Source organism: Schistocerca gregaria, chromosome 2, assembly GCF_023897955.1.
Source record: "Schistocerca gregaria isolate iqSchGreg1 chromosome 2, iqSchGreg1.2, whole genome shotgun sequence".
Taxonomy (NCBI): Eukaryota; Metazoa; Arthropoda; class Insecta; order Orthoptera; family Acrididae; genus Schistocerca; species Schistocerca gregaria.
In genome coordinates, this window is record NC_064921.1 from 120,918,552 (window position 1) to 120,936,702 (window position 18,151).

General features: G+C 45.7%; 1 protein-coding gene across 1 annotated transcript in view; it reads right to left on the minus strand.

Moving 5' to 3' along the window:
• The window catches only part of LOC126336476 (cell division cycle protein 123 homolog), a 101,672-nt gene that overhangs the window by 20,784 nt on the left and 62,737 nt on the right, over window positions 1–18,151 (minus strand). The window contains exons 2-3 of the mRNA XM_050000217.1: window positions 11,622–11,840; window positions 51–146 (exon numbers count right to left, since the gene is read on the minus strand). Coding sequence (XP_049856174.1) covers window positions 51–146; window positions 11,622–11,828 — 303 coding nt within the window. The 5' untranslated portion in view covers window positions 11,829–11,840. The remainder of the gene's footprint in view (window positions 1–50; window positions 147–11,621; window positions 11,841–18,151) is intronic.

Here is an 18,151-nt window from a genome sequence, read left to right on the forward strand (position 1 = left end):
CATACGCTGGTCGTGGACAAAATCTACAAAAGTCATCGGTATGTAGTTACCTTCGGAGCGCTCCAGTTGGTTTTGATAAACACCTCGCCTCCCAGTTGGTTCATCGCATCCTTCAACTGTGCGCTGAACGCGGGGAAAGACGGTTGCTGATAACAGAGAAAATCACATAGTCTGATTACTGTTTCCGGTGTGCGTTTCTTACAGAATTACAAAAAACACAAACATACTTTTATATGACACCTTCTTCCAGAAAGGCGCAAAACAGGGTTCACTGTATGTAAATTGAAGATGGAGAGGGTAAGATAGGAAAGCAAGGGTAGGTGATCACTGCTTTCAGCTGCATCAGGACATTACGCGGAATCAGCGACGACGAGTGAAGATGTATACCGGACCGGGATTCGAACCCGGGATCTCCTGCATACTAGGCAGGTGCGTTAAGCACTGCGTCATACGGGACACATCGTTATCGCAACTGCGCGGACTATCTCTGCACGCCTCACGGCCGATCCACACTCCCATCGAGCGCCCCTATCCGTAGTCCCCGTCCATTTCCCCCATATTCGCTCTATGACATCCCCACAGGAGGTCAGACGTATTTGTGCATCTGCACCCAAGAAGGTGGATCCATTGCCCAGCTAGGCCATTCAGATTACATGAATCCGAGGTGTCCGTTCTTTCGAACATGTCCGAAAGAACTGACAACATTCATCAATATAATAGAGTTCAATGCGTCCTAAATACCTTAAACTCATTAATTTAGTACATTCCATAAGATGAATACACTCCTGGAAATTGAAATAAGAACACCGTGAATTCATTGTCCCAGGAAGGGGAAACTTTATTGACACATTCCAGGGGTCAGATACATCACATGATCACACTGACAGAACCACAGGCACATAGACACAGGCAACAGAGCGTGCACAATGTCGGCACTAGTACAGTGTATATCCACCTTTCGCAGCAATGCAGGCTGCTGTTCTCCCATGTAGACGATCGTAGAGATGCTGGATGTAGTCCTGTGGAACGGCTTGCCATGCCATTTCCACCTGGCGCCTCAGTTGGACCAGCGTTCGTGCTGGACGTGCAGACCGCGTGAGACGACGCTTCATCCAGTCCCAAACATGCTCAATGGGGGACAGATCGGAGATCTTGCTCGCCAGGGTAGTTGACTTACACCTTCTAGAGCACGTTGGGTGGCACGGGATACATGCGGACGTGCATTGTCCTGTTGGAACAGCAAGTTCCCTTGCCGGTCTAGGAATGGGAGAACGATGGGTTCGATGACGGTTTGGATGTACCGTGCACTATTCAGTGTCCCCTCGACGATCACCAGAGGTGTACGGCCAGCGTAGGAGATCGCTCCCCACACCATGATGCCGGGTGTTGGCCCTGTGTGCGTCGATCGTATGCAGTCCTGATTGTGGCGCTCACCTGCACGGCGCCAAACACGCATACGACCATCATTGGCACTAAGGCAGAAGCGACTCTCATCGCTGAAGACGACACGTCTCCATTCGTCCCTCCATTCACGCCTGTCGCGACACCACTGGAGGCGGGCTGCACGATGTTGGGGCGTGAGCGGAAGACGGCCTAACGGTGTGCGGGACCGTAGCCCAGCTTCATGCAGACGGTTGCGAATGGTCCTCGCCGATAGCCCAGGAGCAACAGTGTCCCTAATTTGCTGGGAAGTGGCGGTGCGGTCCCCTACGGCACTGCGTAGGATCCTACGGTCTTGGCGTACATCCGTGCGTCGCTGCGGTCCGGTCCCAGGTCGACGGGCACGCACCTTCCGCCAACCACTGGCGACTGCATCGATGTACTGTGGAGACCTCACGCCCCACGTGTTGAGCAATTCGGCTCTACGTCCACCCGGCCTCCCGCATGCCTACTATACGCCCTCGCTCAAAGTCCGTCAACTGCACATACGGTTCACGTCCACGCTGTCGCGGCATGCTACCAGTGTTAAAGACTGCGATGGAGCTCCGTATGCCACTGCAAACTGGCTGACACTGACGGAGGCGGTGCACAAATGCTGCGCAGCTAGCTCCATTCGACGGTCAACACCGCGGTTCCTGGTGTGTCCGCTGTGCCGTGCGTGTGATCATTGCTTGTACAGCCCTCTCGTAGTGTCCGGAGCAAGTATGGTGGGTCTGACACACCGGTGTCAATGTGTTCTTTTTTCCATTTCCAGGACTGTATTATAAAACACGATGAAAATACTAGATGAACCAGTGAACCAGCAATTCATGAAATACAGTAACATTTGCATAATACTATGAACAAAAATTCCACTATGTACTTTCGAGAATGACTGTATTCTTGATACATGTCATTTCAGCTAAAACATCGCTGCGGTTATTTCCGAAAAGAGACAAGCAAGTGATGTGTTGCTCACAGCTCACAATGATAGCCCATATAATCATTCCACCAAAGAGTTAAGGAATGTCTAATAAAAATAAGAGACATTTCTTAAGTAGACGATGCATATTTTTCCTACGACGCTAAGAACACATGTGATCTGAATCACACGAGAGATAGCTACAGCTTCTTTTGTAAACAGTACATGATGTCTCGTTATTAGACTCAACGGAATTAAATTTCCAGGAAACATTTATCAACCACACGCTATACAACGCCTGTCAGGGGGAGCTGGCAGCCATCATAATTATGCCAGAAGTTTCTCTTTGTATATGACTGCCCTCTATGTAGGCGGGGCATGCTGTCGCACGACATTTCAAACCAGGCTCGACACTTATCTAGACGCCTACATTAACGCTCAAACGAGCCGAGCTGACACTGAGGGAGACCACAATTAATTAAAATCCTATTAATCTATTGAACGTACAGGTATCCATAATTAAATTTCCAATTTCAAAACGCTATAGAAAGAGAACAATTGCCCAGAATGACGTCAAATTTTTATAGCATATTGCTAATGCAGGTGGAAACGTTCTGGATCAAAAAAAAGTAAAATCAACGAAAGTTTGGCCTATACACGACGTTGCCAGCATCAGAATATGCATACCAACAGACGCACGACACGCGGCTGCTCCTCAGTTTGCGTCCTACACGCCCAACAGGACTGTCTGCATGAAGGAACCGCGCTGCTGGTAAGGCTCTTTTTATAAGAAAGGAAACTGTGCAGCAGTTCTGGACACAAATGGGTGTAAAAAAATGCATTGGTACGATGTCTGCTAAGTGTCCGGAGAAAATGATTACATAATTCGAAATGACAGGTTCTTTCGAAGAGCACTGTGGCACAGAAAAGAAAGCCGTTGATCCGACGTCTGCCGAAGATGTGGCCACAGCACTGCAGGAGGGATCGAGCAGTGGTCTGCAAACAGGCAGTGCACGGGGAATTGCCCGAACAATGGACATGCCTGCGAGCACGGTGCATAAAACTGTACGAAACATGCTGCATTTCTACCCATAAAAAATCACCCATATTGAGGAGTTGTTTCCTGCTGACTTGCCCGCAAGACTAGCGTTCGCTATGGAATTTGTCGTTCGCTTGGATGTGGATAACGAATGGCCATGTGGAGAGACGAAGCGCATTACATTGCACGCACATCACTTCATGCTGCAGAAGTGATTGTGATGCGGGTTGACGGCATCATTTATCGTAGGCTGTTTTTTCGAGGAGATGAGTCCTGTGGGCCTGTACCGTCGCTATTAAACGCTCTGAGGGTGCTTTGCCCACCAACTTCATTCCAACCATTCAACAGCGCGGGTGTCTGGGTAGAATCATTTTTAGGAAGATGGTGCTCCTTCGCACGTTGCACAGCCAATGAGGCGGCTGCTGCAGAGATATTTCGGAAATGCTAGAGTTACCAGACGTCATTTCCCTACAGTCTGCCCCCGGTACTGAGTGGTCAGCGCGAGACGATGTCAATCCTAAGGTCCGGGTTCGATTACCGGTTGGGTAGGAGATTTTCTCTGCTCAGTGACTGGGTGTTGTGTTGTCCTGATCATCATCATTTCATCCCCATCGACGCGCAAGACGCCGAAGTAGCGTCAAATCGAAAGACTTGGCCCTAGTCACACGACATAATAATGATTTCCCTACAGCCGGGCCATCCAGATCATCTGATCCTTATCCGTGTGACTTCTGGCTGTGCGATTATCTGAAAGATGTTTGTTTAGTGGTCCAATTACGATCGTGGATGAACTGAAAGCACGCACTGCGCAAAGCATTCTGAACGTGACCCCCGAGACACTCCGATCTGTTGTACAACACGCAGTTTCTCAGTTTCAACTTGCGCCACGAACGTGGACAGCACAACGAATATACGTTGCGCCAATCTCACAACAGTTAGAAACCGATGTTATTTTGCTTTTCAAGCGTTTTTTGGCCTCAGGACAGTTAAAAATTGATTTTTCCCATCCGATGTGGTATGACATTGGAAGCCGTGTTGGATGCGCTTACCTAAATAACAGGGTCAGAATTGTTGACTGCCGAACTTGGGCAGACACGCACATTGACCAGTGCGGACGGTGTAATGTGAAACTCAAACCACAGCCGTCGTATTGCGATTCATTTGACATTTGTGGCCGACCCATGATTACAGCATCGTCTATTGGTTAAATTTTTTACGTGAGATTTCCCCCTGCGTCAGTAATATACTGTTCAAATATGACGTCACTCTGTGCAGTGGTTCTCTATCTACGGCGTTTTTAAACTGGAACTCTTATCGACACCCTGTACTTGAAATCCTGATATTAACTTTATTTCGATGTCTGTATAAATTTATCTACAGATTAAACGTTTAAGAAAAAATCGGAGAGAAACGTGACAATGACAGCCAGGCTCCTTACACATTTGAGAGCAGTTCAAAATGGTTCAAATGGCTCTGAGCACTATGGGACTTAACATATGTGGTCATCAGTCCCCTAGAACTTAGAACTACTTAAACCTAACTAACCTAAGGACATTACACACATCCATGCCCGAGGCAGGTTTCGAACCTGCGACCGTAGCAGTAGCGTGGTTCCGGACTGAGCGCCTACAACCGCTCGGCCACTGCAGCCGGCTTGAGAGCAGTTCCCGGAATCCGATCTCTGGTACGAACGTTCTGTGAGTAGTTACTACCCTCATCGAAATGGCGGCAACCGTTAGTACCTGCGAAATATCTGAAAGCCTTTTTCTACAGGGAGGCATCTCGATACGAGAGGCATATACCCTGGCGACAACTGACGTCAAGGGAAGTTGAGAAACCTCTGTTCAACGAAGGCGTTACCTGCTTTCAATGTTGCATTTGCTACTGCCCGTTTCATCCCGGCGCGAGACTCATTTTTTGAGGTCAGGAGGTTGCCGAGGTGACCTGTCGTCAGCAAGCTCTGGAACACGGCCACCTCAAGCCATCTTTCTCTTCGGAGAGCAGCGGTGTGCACGAATATCTGACTTGGCTGCTAGACGTGCCACCCAGAGCCTCGTCACAGTTCTGCTGCTCATTATATTGGACAGTTTTAGAAGGTTATGTAGAAGGGAAAAGGAAGCGAGGAAGGAAGAGATTCCAGATACTGGATGACATGATGGACGGAACAACATACAGCAGGCTTAATAAGGAATCAATGGATCGCAGGAAATGGAGAGGCAAATGGCCTGCTAATATAGCAGATAACTGATGATGATGTTAGACAGCTGTCACACAATTTTGTTAGTGCGCACATGCTTCCTATTTTATTTAAACAGGCGTTACTCTCGTAATGACTTTTAACGAACTCTTGCACTCTCAACTTTTAGGAAAGAGTGCTTCACTTATAAAGGAGATCGAATATAGGACGCTGGTACGACCGATTCTTGAGTACTGCTCGAGTGTTTGGGATACGTAACAGGTCGGACTGAAGGAAGACATCGAAGCAATTCAGAGGCGCGCTGCGAGAATTGTTATCGGTAGGTCTGAACAACAGTTAAGTGTACGGAGATGCCTTGGGAACTCCAATGGGAATCCCCGGAGGGAAGGCGACATTCTTTACGACAAACACTGTTGAGAAAATTCAGAGAACCGGTGTTTGAAGCTGGGTGTAGAACGATTCTACTGCCGTCAACATGTATCGCGCGTAAGGACCGCGAAGATGAGAAACGAGAAACTAGGGCTTATTCTGAGGCGTACAGACAGTCGGTTTTCCCTCGCTCTATTTGCGAGTTGTACAACAAAGGAAGTGACTAGTGGTGGTACAGGATACCCTCCGCCACGCACCGTAGATGGCTTGCGGAATAGCTATGTAGAACTGGATGTAGATTAACTGCCTTTACTCTCTTTTGCAAGAGCTTCTGTATTCGGCGCAACCGTTCGAATGCACTGTAAAAGCAGAATGCAGTTCAGGTTACGGTCTGACACTGAGTTTCCCACGCGTGTTTTATTGCTCTCCATTGCTCAAAACAGCTGCTCACAGGCGGTCTGGAAGCAGACAATCATACTACTCCTGCAGCACTCTTGTGCAAACGAGTAAATCGATCCTGAGAAATGTTTGCCGAAGTCTATAATGTTCATCTTTTTACTAAATTTGTCTTTACATTTCCCGTCGCACTGCGTGTCAGTTACTTCAGGCTGCAGATCCGTGCAGACGACGCCAATATTCATTGAATATAGAGAGGATGACAGACGAAAATCATCTTCTAGCGCCTCCCCATTCGAAAATCGGAACATAAATTCTTCCTTAATGTTATGCGGAAAAGATGGATATCATTCGAAGTCTCTCATAATAGCGGCATCCTTCAGTGAAGTTAACTTGGAAAATTATCTGTTTTGTTCAGATGATTCTATCCACGTGACAATCTCTACAAAAAATCACAGTTTAATTTCGAACGCTTGTATACGGTCGATGAAATGGGTTCATAGCAGTGAAGAATAACTGGGGCGAAGAAACGGTGCTGGTCCATTGAATCTCTTCGAAAAACAGGTTCGAATCCTGCCTCAGGCATGGACGTGTGTGATGTCCTTAGGTTAGTTAGGTTTAATTAGTTCTAAGTTCTAGGCGACTGATGACCTCAGAAGTTAAGTCGCATAGTGCTCAGAGCCATTTGAACCATTTGAGCCATAAAAATTAAACGATTCGATTCTGTTTCAGTCACAAAACTAAATTATTTTCAAAGGATCATTACTGTTTCGTAATTTTGTAAAACTCTAATATTGATTATGTAAGGTATCAATTTGACTGGAATACTCGCTTCTAAAGGTGGCAGGGGTAAAAGGCAGGGAGCAAAAGGCTATATACAATTTGTACAGAAACCAGGTGACACTTATAATAATCGAGGGGCATGAAAGGGAAGCAATGGTTGAGAAGTGAGTGAGACAGGGTTGAAGCCTATCCCCGGTGTTATTCATTCTGTATACTGAGAAAGCACTAAAGGAAACAAAAGAAAAATTTGGAGCAGGAATTAAAATCCATGGAGAAGAAATAAAAAATAATTATTAATCCAGGGACAGTGAGGGACTGTACTGAATGCATGCCGAATGTCAACAAACACAGAACCCTAGGCTTCGCTACCTCCCGCCTATTGGACTCAAGGGTGACGCAGCGGGCTGAGTTTTACAGGAGTGCTGTTTGCGAAATCCACACAGATTCGTATAAAAGTTATTTAGGGCCATATGCTGATTCCTATAAAGGTTATTTGGGGCCATCAAAAAGATCGTAATACGCAACCACTAAACGTGTACCATAATTCTACAGCAGATTTACATCGCCGATATACGATTACAGGTACACTCATCTGACGACTCTCGGAACGCTTCGTTGCTTCAACAATCAACGATAAACGTTTGCTAAAGCCCTCCCTCCACCTCCGTGCCTTGTTACAGCCCCACGTTGCGTTCCACGACATTTTGATCGCGGCAAATCGGAGCAATGAAGCTTCCGCCATGCTCACTGCAGCAAGCTACCCCGGAATACCTACACTCCTGGAAATGGAAAAAAGAACACATTGACACCGGTGTGTCAGACCCACCATACTTGCTCCGGACACTGCGAGAGGGCTGTACAAGCAATGATCACACGCACGGCACAGCGGACACACCAGGAACCGCGGTGTTGGCCGTCGAATGGCGCTAGCTGCGCAGCATTTGTGCACCGCCGCCGTCAGTGTCAGCCAGTTTGCCGTGGCATACGGAGCTCCATCGCAGTCTTTAACACTGATAGCATGCCGCGACAGCGTGGACGTGAACCGTATGTGCAGTTGACGGACTTTGAGCGAGGGCGTATAGTGGGCATGCGGGAGGCCGGGTGGACGTACCGCCGAATTGCTCAACACGTGGGGTGTGAGGTCTCCACAGTACATCGATGTTGTCGCCAGTGGTCGGCGGAAGGTGCACGTGCCCGTCGACCTGGGACCGGACCGCAGCGACGCACGGATGCACGCCAAGACCGTAGGATCCTACGCAGTGCCGTAGGGGACCGCACCGCCACTTCCCAGCAAATTAGGGACACTGTTGCTCCTGGGGTATCGGCGAGGACCATTCGCAACCGTCTCCATGAAGCTGGGCTACGGTCCCGCACACCGTTAGGCCGTCTTCCGCTCACGCCCCAACATCGTACAGCCCGCCTCCAGTGGTGTCGCGAAAGGCGTGAATGGAGGGACGAATGGAGACGTGTCGTCTTCAGCGATGAGAGTCGCTTCTGCCTTGGTGCCAATGATGGTCGTATGCGAGTTTGGCGCCGTGCAGGTGAGCGCCACAATCAGGACTGCATACGACTGAGGCACACAGGGCCAACACCCGGCATCATGGTGTGGGGAGCGATCTCCTACACTGGCCGTACACCTCTGGTGATCGTCGAGGGGACACTGAATAGATCACGGTACATCCAAACCGTCATCGAACCCATCGTTCTACCATTTCTAGACCGGCAAGGGAACTTGCTGTTCCAACAGGACAATGCACGTCCGCATGTATCCCGTGCCACCCAACGTGCTCTAGAAGGTGTAAGTCAACTACCCTGGCCAGCAAGATCTCCGGATCTGTCCCCCATTGAGCATGTTTGGGACTGGATGAAGCGTCGTCTCACGCGGTCTGCACGTCCAGCACGAACGCTGGTCCAACTGAGGCGCCAGGTGGAAATGGCATGGCAAGCCGTCCACAGGACTACATCCAGCATCTCACGATCGTCTCCATGGGAGAATAGCAGCCTGCATTGCTGCGAAAGGTGGATATACACTGTACTAGTGCCGACATTGTGCACGCTCTGTTGCCTGTGTCTATGTGCCTGTGGTTCTGTCAGTGTGATTATGTGATGTATCTGATCCCAGGAATGTGTCAATAAAGTTTAGCCTTCCTGGGACAATGAATTCACGGTGTTCTTATTTCAATTTCCAGGAGTGTATAACAGCAGGGCCTATTACTGTGATGATCGTGGTAAAAATGAACACCGTGGTCTGAGAAGAGACTCCTCAACAAGTATGGCTGAAATGTAATTGCTACTTTTTATTGCAGTCACCAAGAGAAACTACTATTGTAGGACGCCTTTCTTTTCCACTAGTTTCCACTTTTTCCCTGGTTTGTTCCACTATTTTTTAGGTCCTTCAAAATGTATTTTACTGATCTTTCTGAGTTCCCAACCAATTTGGCCACCCATGAAATTGGTTTCTCTTGCGGTACCTGTGTTTTTTATTCTCTTCGTGGCAAAACTGTACAACTTTGAATACAAACTCTTTTTCACCTGAATGTGCCAACTTTCGCGGTGTATCCCGCTGCTTTCCATTCTCAAGAGTATTCATGATTATGGACAACATCGTACCGTACTACTGACGATACTTCACGAGGACACGCGGAACTGAACAACTACAATGGAAGGCATTGTACTTACAGTGTCCTCTGAGTGAATGTCACGAAAATAGTCAACGCAAACTCACCCTTACCTCATTTTCTGACAGACGCATCATGTGTCAGTGGGACACTGAATGGTTGAATGTGACAGAAAACAAATTGCAGTTGCTCAAATCGACCACACGGGCATGGCGGACTTCACGGCAGTCTCATCGCTGAAAGGAGGTTCAGCTTACCAGGCTGCGCATCGGTCATAGCGCTTTAACACAGGGCTCCCCCCTCTGGCGGGAGGATCCACCACTCTGTGAGGATTGTGGTGTGCCATTTTGAGTTCAGCATATTCTGACAACGTGTGTTTTATATACTGACATCAGGACATCCCTCAGTCTCGACGGAGACCTGCCCACCATCCTCGCCAATACTGTTTCCACTGTTACAAGAGTGGTGACATTTTGTGAACTGTAAGGCCTGATCGCTAAATTGGTGGGGAAGAGAGGTAGACTTGAATGCATTTTAAACTGGTCCGCATGTGGGGACAGCCTTCATCCCTACCCTTGAGACTGGCATGCTAACTTTTCGTCGGAGCGCTGGTGAACCATGATGTTGGGCACCTCTCACCTTAAATCATCACCATCATCATCATAGCCACACCCGCTCCCTGCAGTCCGCCGGCGCTAAGCGTTCTAATTGGACCACTTCATAGCCTTCATGCCGCATGTACACCTAACAGCACAGTAGGCCAATGCCACCTGTGTTTTCGTGCGGTATTGTGTGTTCACTTATGGTTTCAGTCTTCCGTGGAACGGTGACGCTAACATGTGTTTGGTAGAGAACGGGCCTACGTGCAGTGGTATTCCGATAGTCACTACTGAACTCCTCTGCTGTAAGGTCACCATGTACTTCAGATAACTGCCAAAAAAGGGCAAGTGCAATAGTATTGGGGCTGGGTAACGGACCTGAAGCAGTGCAGTTTCTGTTATTGTGGTCTGTCTCGGGAAGCAGCTCCATATTTAACGTCATCAGTCTCCGATTCGAATAAAAAACATTCTGTATCACATATTACACTGACAAGCGCGCGTCATTGTCGTGTGCAAATGCATTCCACTGCGTGGCGGAAAGAGTTATTCATTTACTCTGTGTTGGTCAAGACGCATTATAGCTAACATTATAGAAAGACAGGGAATCAAATTTGTTGAAATTTTGTGGATTTCTTTACAAAATTTGTGCCCCTACCACTAAATATCAGCGACCTCGGCACGTGATTAGTTCTCCTATACAACAGAGCTGTCCCAGCTGAACAGGCGGCTATCTCTAGCAATCATCACCTTCACTTCAAGTTTTAGGCCTTCCTTTGTTGAGCATGTTACGGTACCCATCGCTTCCTCGGTATTCCTTGACTTCTTCTCCCAACTGGTTTAAATCTGCTTAGCCGGAGAGTTTCTACTCAGGGGACTCCACCTCGCACAGCCGAGGTTTGCATAATCTCGATACGTAGGGCTACTGTCTCCCAAGGCGGAAATGCCGAAGGGGAGTAGCCAAACGAAGTGTATCCCACAACAGCTTATTGGTCCCTTCTCCTATCCTAAGCCTGTCCTTGTCACGTCCCTTTTACGGTCATCTCGAGTTACAATGCGTAGGGAAGCCAGCCTCCCTACGTGGCTGGTTCTTACAAGAAAATCAGGCCACAAAGTCTAGCCCCCTATCCAACTACACTTGGACAGCTCTCGTAAGGCGGCCAGGTGAATTTTCCCAATTACTACTAGTACCCAAAACAGCCTAGCAGCAATACTTGGCAAGCAAATTCGCTGCTGACACTCTGGGCGCAACCTGAGCCCTTAAGCAGGGCCCGCGACTCACCTCAGCCTCGTCAGAGTCTGCGTCCGAGTCGCTCCAGTCGGAAGAGCTGGAACTGCGCTGCCTGGGTGGCGGCACCGCCTCCTTGGGCAGAATGAGGGTTCCCTCGCGGAGGTACGTCAGCACGTCGTTCTGGATGGGGATCGCTATAGACTCGACGCTGTGCCTCGAAAACCTGGGGTACCAGCTGGTGAATGAACATTCCTCCATCTCTGGTCTCACCTACAAAAGAGAAGCCAGTCGTAAAAAATAAACGCTTCGTCCTAAGGGGGTGTCAACAAATAAAAATAAATACGCAACATCTTACATGCTCAAAATAGGGATTGGCAAACTGACGTCCCACAGGCATTGACGCTGTTAGACACACGTCAATAGCTCATGGGTCGAACAAATTTCAGAATTATTTCATGTTGATCATGCTCTGATACAAATAGTTGTAATTCATGTCATTTCCAACGATGGCGTACCACATGTGTTTAGTTTAATTGTCTTTATTACCTATTGTCATGTCCCACGAGTCAATATTAGTCTAGTTACTTGGTCATATAACACAATACTACAGATATAACCCACGGGGTGCCATTAAAGTTTTAAAAAATCATAGGAAAGCAAGTAGTTTGCAGTGGTATACAGTGCATTACAAATGCCTTTTCCTCGGACACATTTCGGGTATAACGCAGCTTTCAAAAACCTGTAGTGTAGCTTGTAATATATGGGTTAATTTCGCACTTTTTTTGTAAATTATTAAGATGAACTAATTACTACGTAGAGAAAAACATCTCATGAAATATATAATATATTAACAGCCAACGAGTTCATGTTAAATGTTGTGCACAGATGTTGCAACAGAGGAGTGAAAAGGACAGTCTCTGTAACGTTTTCATTTTTTTAAAACAAAATATGATGTAAAGAGGACTTTTTCCTCTGTTACGTTACTTCTGCTTTTACGGACATCATGGGAGGTATGTTTCCAGAGCTCTCTACACATTGTACAGTTTACTGAATAAAAAGCTCAGTCTTATTTAAAAGGTGTCTGCAAGTCATTTATAGAATCCTATAATTGGTCACATTAATATGTTGTATGACTTTTTTCATGTTTCAGATATATGTGTCATGACTGTACACACATTGTTTAAAAGCAGAACGAGCGAATGCTATATCGCGACGTGCCGTTTAAATATTACTTTCATACGAAATCACACCCGCATACTCTCTCTTTGAAGTCCGGTCTCATACTTATTATTACAGTTTCGCGAGGAATTCAATACAGTACTTTCCCGGTCAAAGAATGATTTCAAACAATAAAGATGTACAACAGCCACCAGAGCCTGATAAATCAAAAACAGAAGGCAATTGCAATAGCATTTGTATGGTAAGGAAGAAGTTGACGAGGTTATTTAGGATATATTCAGTTTTATTTGATGTATGTTATAGTGATAACTGCACCGTTAAGGGTGCACTGTTAAGGGTTAATTAAATGGTTAACTCCTCATTGCCTGGAATTTATATTGGAAGTGGAGGGTGCGAAGCTCAAAAATGCTACACTGAATAGAAACATCAAAACTGGGCACTTCTCGCCTGGAAAAAAATCCGTTGTACCAATTCAATGATATCAATAGTAAATATTGTTCGCGGAATAGACTGTTTCATCAATGCTTAAAGACACAAACATAAATCTTATAGGATAATGGATGTACTTAAAACAATACTTTGCAGTTGCAGTTATGAAATATCTTCTTAAATTTCCTGATTGTGGATATTTTAAACTTAAAAATAATTTTTGAACTGAAAAAAATAATTTTGCTTAGAACAGCTAAAAACATTTTTCTGTTTTGACTAAGGCATGGTGGCCAGATGTACTTCAAATAAAACATATTCATAATCCGAAGAATTTTTTATTTGTTGTCGTGGTCCGAAGAATGGTTTGATGCTGCCATCCATACTACGCTATCCTGTGCAAGACTCTTCATCTGCGAATAATACTGCAACAAAAATTCTTCTGATTCTGTTTATTGTATTCACCTCTTGGTCTGCCTCTACAATTTTAACCCCAAGGCTTTCCTCCAATACTAAATTAGTGATCCCTTGATGTCTCAAAGTGTGTACTGTCAACTGATCCCTCCCTTTAGTCAAGTTGTGTCATAAATTTCTTGTCTCCCCAGTTCTATTCAGTTCTTCCTCATTAGCTATGTGATCTACCCATGTAATCTTTAGCATTCTTCTGTAGCACTATATTTCAAAAACTTCTATCTCTTCTTTTCTGAGAAATTTATTGTTTATGCTCCGCTCCCATACATGGCTACACTCTAGAAAAGACATCCGACAACTTAAGTCTATATTCGATGTTAACAACTTTCTCTTTTTTCAGAAACGCTTTTCTTGCTATTGCCAGCCTAAATTTTATATCCTCTATATTTCGCCAATCATTTGTCATTTTGCTGCACATATAGCAAACTCATCTATTGCTGTAAGTTTCTCATTTGCTACTCTTATTCCCTCAGCACCACCTGATTGAACTGACAACATTCTATTATCCTTGTTTTGCTTTTGTTGATGTTCATCTCATATCCTTCTTTCGAGACACTGTCCATTCCGTTTAGCTGCTCTTCCGAGTCCTTTGCTCTCTCTTACAGAATTACAATGTCATCGACAAACCTCATGTTTTTTATATCTTCTCCTTAAACTTTAATTCGAACTTCAAATTTTTCTCTGGTTTCCTTTACTGCTTGCTCAATGTACGGATTGAATAACATAGGGGATAGGCTACAACCGTGTCTCACACCCTTCTCAACCACTGCTTCCCTTTCATGCCACTCTATTTCTTGTAACTGACGTCTGGTTTCTATACAAGTTTTAAATCGTCTTTCGCCCCTGTATTTTTCTCCTGCTACCTTCAGAACTTCTAAGAGAGTATTCCAGTCAACATTCTCTAATTTTAAATGTACTGCCCGGCCATTTAGTTAACTACATTATTATTTATTATATTTACTAATAACTTAATTATTTGATATGTTTATAGTGAATTTTCTGTACATTGCTCTCATTACTAATTTTGTACGTACAAATAACAGAAACATTTCCACTTTTTTAAATGTTTCTTTAACAAGTAAAAAAATGCCTGACAACTGCATGGCAGTTGTCGTTTCATTGGCTTTACCGTTGGAGATAGATAACTAATACTGACTAGGGATAAACACTAAGAATACAAATAATCAGTTAATGAGTAAATTACTGCAGACAGTTTCTTCTTCCTGCATCCTTTGATCGGTGTCCACTAGTCTAATCAAACTAATGATTCTGTTGTCTTGGAGTTTACCCGTCTTGGAATTTATGGACGAATATCCCCTCCTTGAAAATATCCTGCAACGTGGACACAGATTTTCGACTGCCGAGAGAGGTTTGTAAGACTTGTGAGTAGGATCAATTCGCAGCTTGAAGACTGCTTTATGACGGTTGATCTTGTAACCGCAGCAGCAGCAACAGCAGAGCGGTGGCTGGTTGACGTCTGACGGATGCCGTTAACGATGATCTGCCCGCTGAGAGAAGGATGCGTTTTACTTATTTTCCAAGCATACGCATCGAAGAGACAGATTAGCAACATTGTCCTACAAGTAGTAAAACGACAGATCGTAACCGCCAAACAAGACAGCACGAATGTGCTTAAAACAACGCAAGAACTACTTTCCGCATATGTTATTGTAGCCGGAAATTCGATCAAAATGTTCTTCTTCGCTGTCAGTTGTCACCAACCACAAAATCGCAATACGAAACTGGAAAATAGGAGAAGTAGTACTGACGGAAGCAGGTCTGTGAGGCCGGGTAGAGGGTTGAACTGCTCATGAAGAGCTTATCTCTCAGGTTCGAGAACCAGTGTGGCATCCAGTTTTAATCTGCCGCCAAGTTTCAAGTCACTAAATCGATAACGTATTGAAGGTATTTATTGTTTCCTGTCGTGCTCCTTGCGAAGGTAGAGAACAGTAGATGATTTAAATATGTCGTCAGCTTAGTTGCTGGTCGGTGTTTCACTGCCTCTCTCACAACACAAGCATGGTACCCTCAACATGTCAGCTACTGACTATTAACGAAAAAACCTTATGTTCTTTACTAAAAATATCTACGCAAGATGCGGATTTAAAAAGGCAAAAAATAGGAAATGTAAGGCCAACTACTTTTTCTTCACTGCAACAGTAATCATGTGTTTTGAAGCACATCCAGTGTCCTTAAGCGTTACGTAGGCCTCTAGTGCCAGGAAGATGGTTTTGATATCAGCGAATCAACACGACAGAGCAAAATAAACTTTCACACGAAAATTACTTAAAATTTCATGTTCTGGTTGAAATGCTCCGAAAGTTATACATGTATAACAGTACGCACCCCTCTGCAGGGCGGATAAGAATGCGTTAGCCAAGTGTAAATCGATTTCCTGTCTGGTGACCGCTGAGCGAATATTACAAAATGGTTCAAATGGCTCTGAGCACTATGGGACTTAACTTCTGAAGTCGTCAGTCCTCTAGACTTAGAACTATTTAAACCTAACTAACCTAAGGACTTGACACACATCCATGCCCGAGGCAGGATTCGAACCTGCGACCGTAGCGGTCGCGCGGTTCCAGACTGTAGCGGATAGAATCGCTCGGCCCCTCAGGTCGGCAGTGAATGTTCCTGTTTCTTTTGACTTCGTGCGTATTATTAACCACAAACCCGCTGATAGCGTTTGTGTACAGAGGTGGCACAGCTAGCCTTTCCAAGACGTGTGGGCAACGGTCAGCACGTATTTCTCGAGCTGTCACCACATATCATGATGGATGGATGGATTCATAATCGTTGGGCACTAAACATCGTAGTCATCGGCGCCCTTCCCATGATCGTGGCACTGGTGTACGAGTAGTTACTCTTGTTGAAACGAACAACAACGGCCATAGAACTATAGGCAGAACAATAAAAAATTTCACATACAAACTCCGGTATATATGTTCATACCATTGCCATACTTAATAGCATTAATAAAATAGTAGACGGTATTCCGATGACTGGTTGATCACGTAATTAAGAGGACGAGCCAGCCACCCTAAAGCACATTACAAAAAAATGGTTCAAATGGCTCTGAGCACTATGGGACTCAACTGCTGTGGTCATTAGTCCCCTAGAACTTAGAACTACTTAAACCTAACTAACCTAAGGACATCACACACATCCATGCCCGAGGCAGGATTCGAACCTGCGACCGTAGCAGTCGCACGGTTCCGGACTGCGCGCCTAGAACCGCGAGACCACCGCGGCCGGCTAAAGCACATTACAACATTCGTCCAATTAAATTGGGCAGAAATCATGAGCCCACACACAATGTCAACAATTCACTTACTATTGTTTCAATACCACCTAAAATTGAGGGCAAGTACCTCGGTAGAAATGGTTCAAAAGGCTCTGAGCACTATGGGACTTAATATCTCAGGTCATCAGTCCCCTAGAACTTAGAACTACTTAAACCTAACTAACCTAAGGACATCACACACATCCATGCCCGAGGCAGGATTCGAACCTGCGACCGTAGCGGTCGCGAGGTTCCAGACTGAAGCGCCTAGAACCGCACGGCCACATCGGCCAGCTCACCTCGGTAGACCAAAGGATTTCTTCCTAACAGCATACGAAACACACGGAGCTAAAACATGGTGCACCGTAATAGGACACCGCAAACACTGCATTCTGCTGGGTCTTCATGCATGCGCCATTGGGCAGTGTCCGATACGAAGAAGAGTGACGATTACTTCGTCGTTCTCGGGGATCGAACGGAAGTGCACCAATGACAGATAGCTGCTTGGATCAATCACAGCTTGTTGTCGGCAACATCCAGCCACAGCATTTTCCACTCGACCAACACTATCTTTGTCACTCACGAAATGGCAACTTGTAAGAGGACGTTAAGGTGAACTGTGGCATTTTCCTGGCAGGCTACTTTCACTGTTCTGACAGCTCCCTCATTCTCCTCAAATCCGATGAGTCTAGGGAGCCAGCAGGAAGTGAATAGTGGCATAGACAATCTGAACTATCTTATCTAATGGGAAAATTTGTTGAATAGCCTACAGAGCCATAGGACAGTCAGTGCAGAGAAGAAATTTTTCTCCAACAAGAAGCCTCACGTGCTCCTATGGCTTCTTGACCGCCCTCAGCTCCGAATAGTACAACGGGATGTCACTTGGTAGACAGATTTTAATGACAGAATCTGGTAAGATAACGGAACATCCGACAATGTTCCCTTGCTTTCAACCATCGCTAAAACCTACCACGTACTCGCGATATTCCGATAAAATACTGTTTAAAACTATAGAACGAGTGGTGGCCTCGTTTGCACTCCCTCATGACCAAGTTAAAAGTGGGCCTGATAACCAGGAAGAGTATTTGCTCCAACCCTGTTTAAGAATTGATATGTCTGCTATAGCAAGTTGCTTGAGACAATCCTTCGCATGGACAAGAAAAAGGCTTAGTTGTCTGGCGAAAAGTTAACCGTCGTTTCATGGATTGTTCGGCCCGAATAC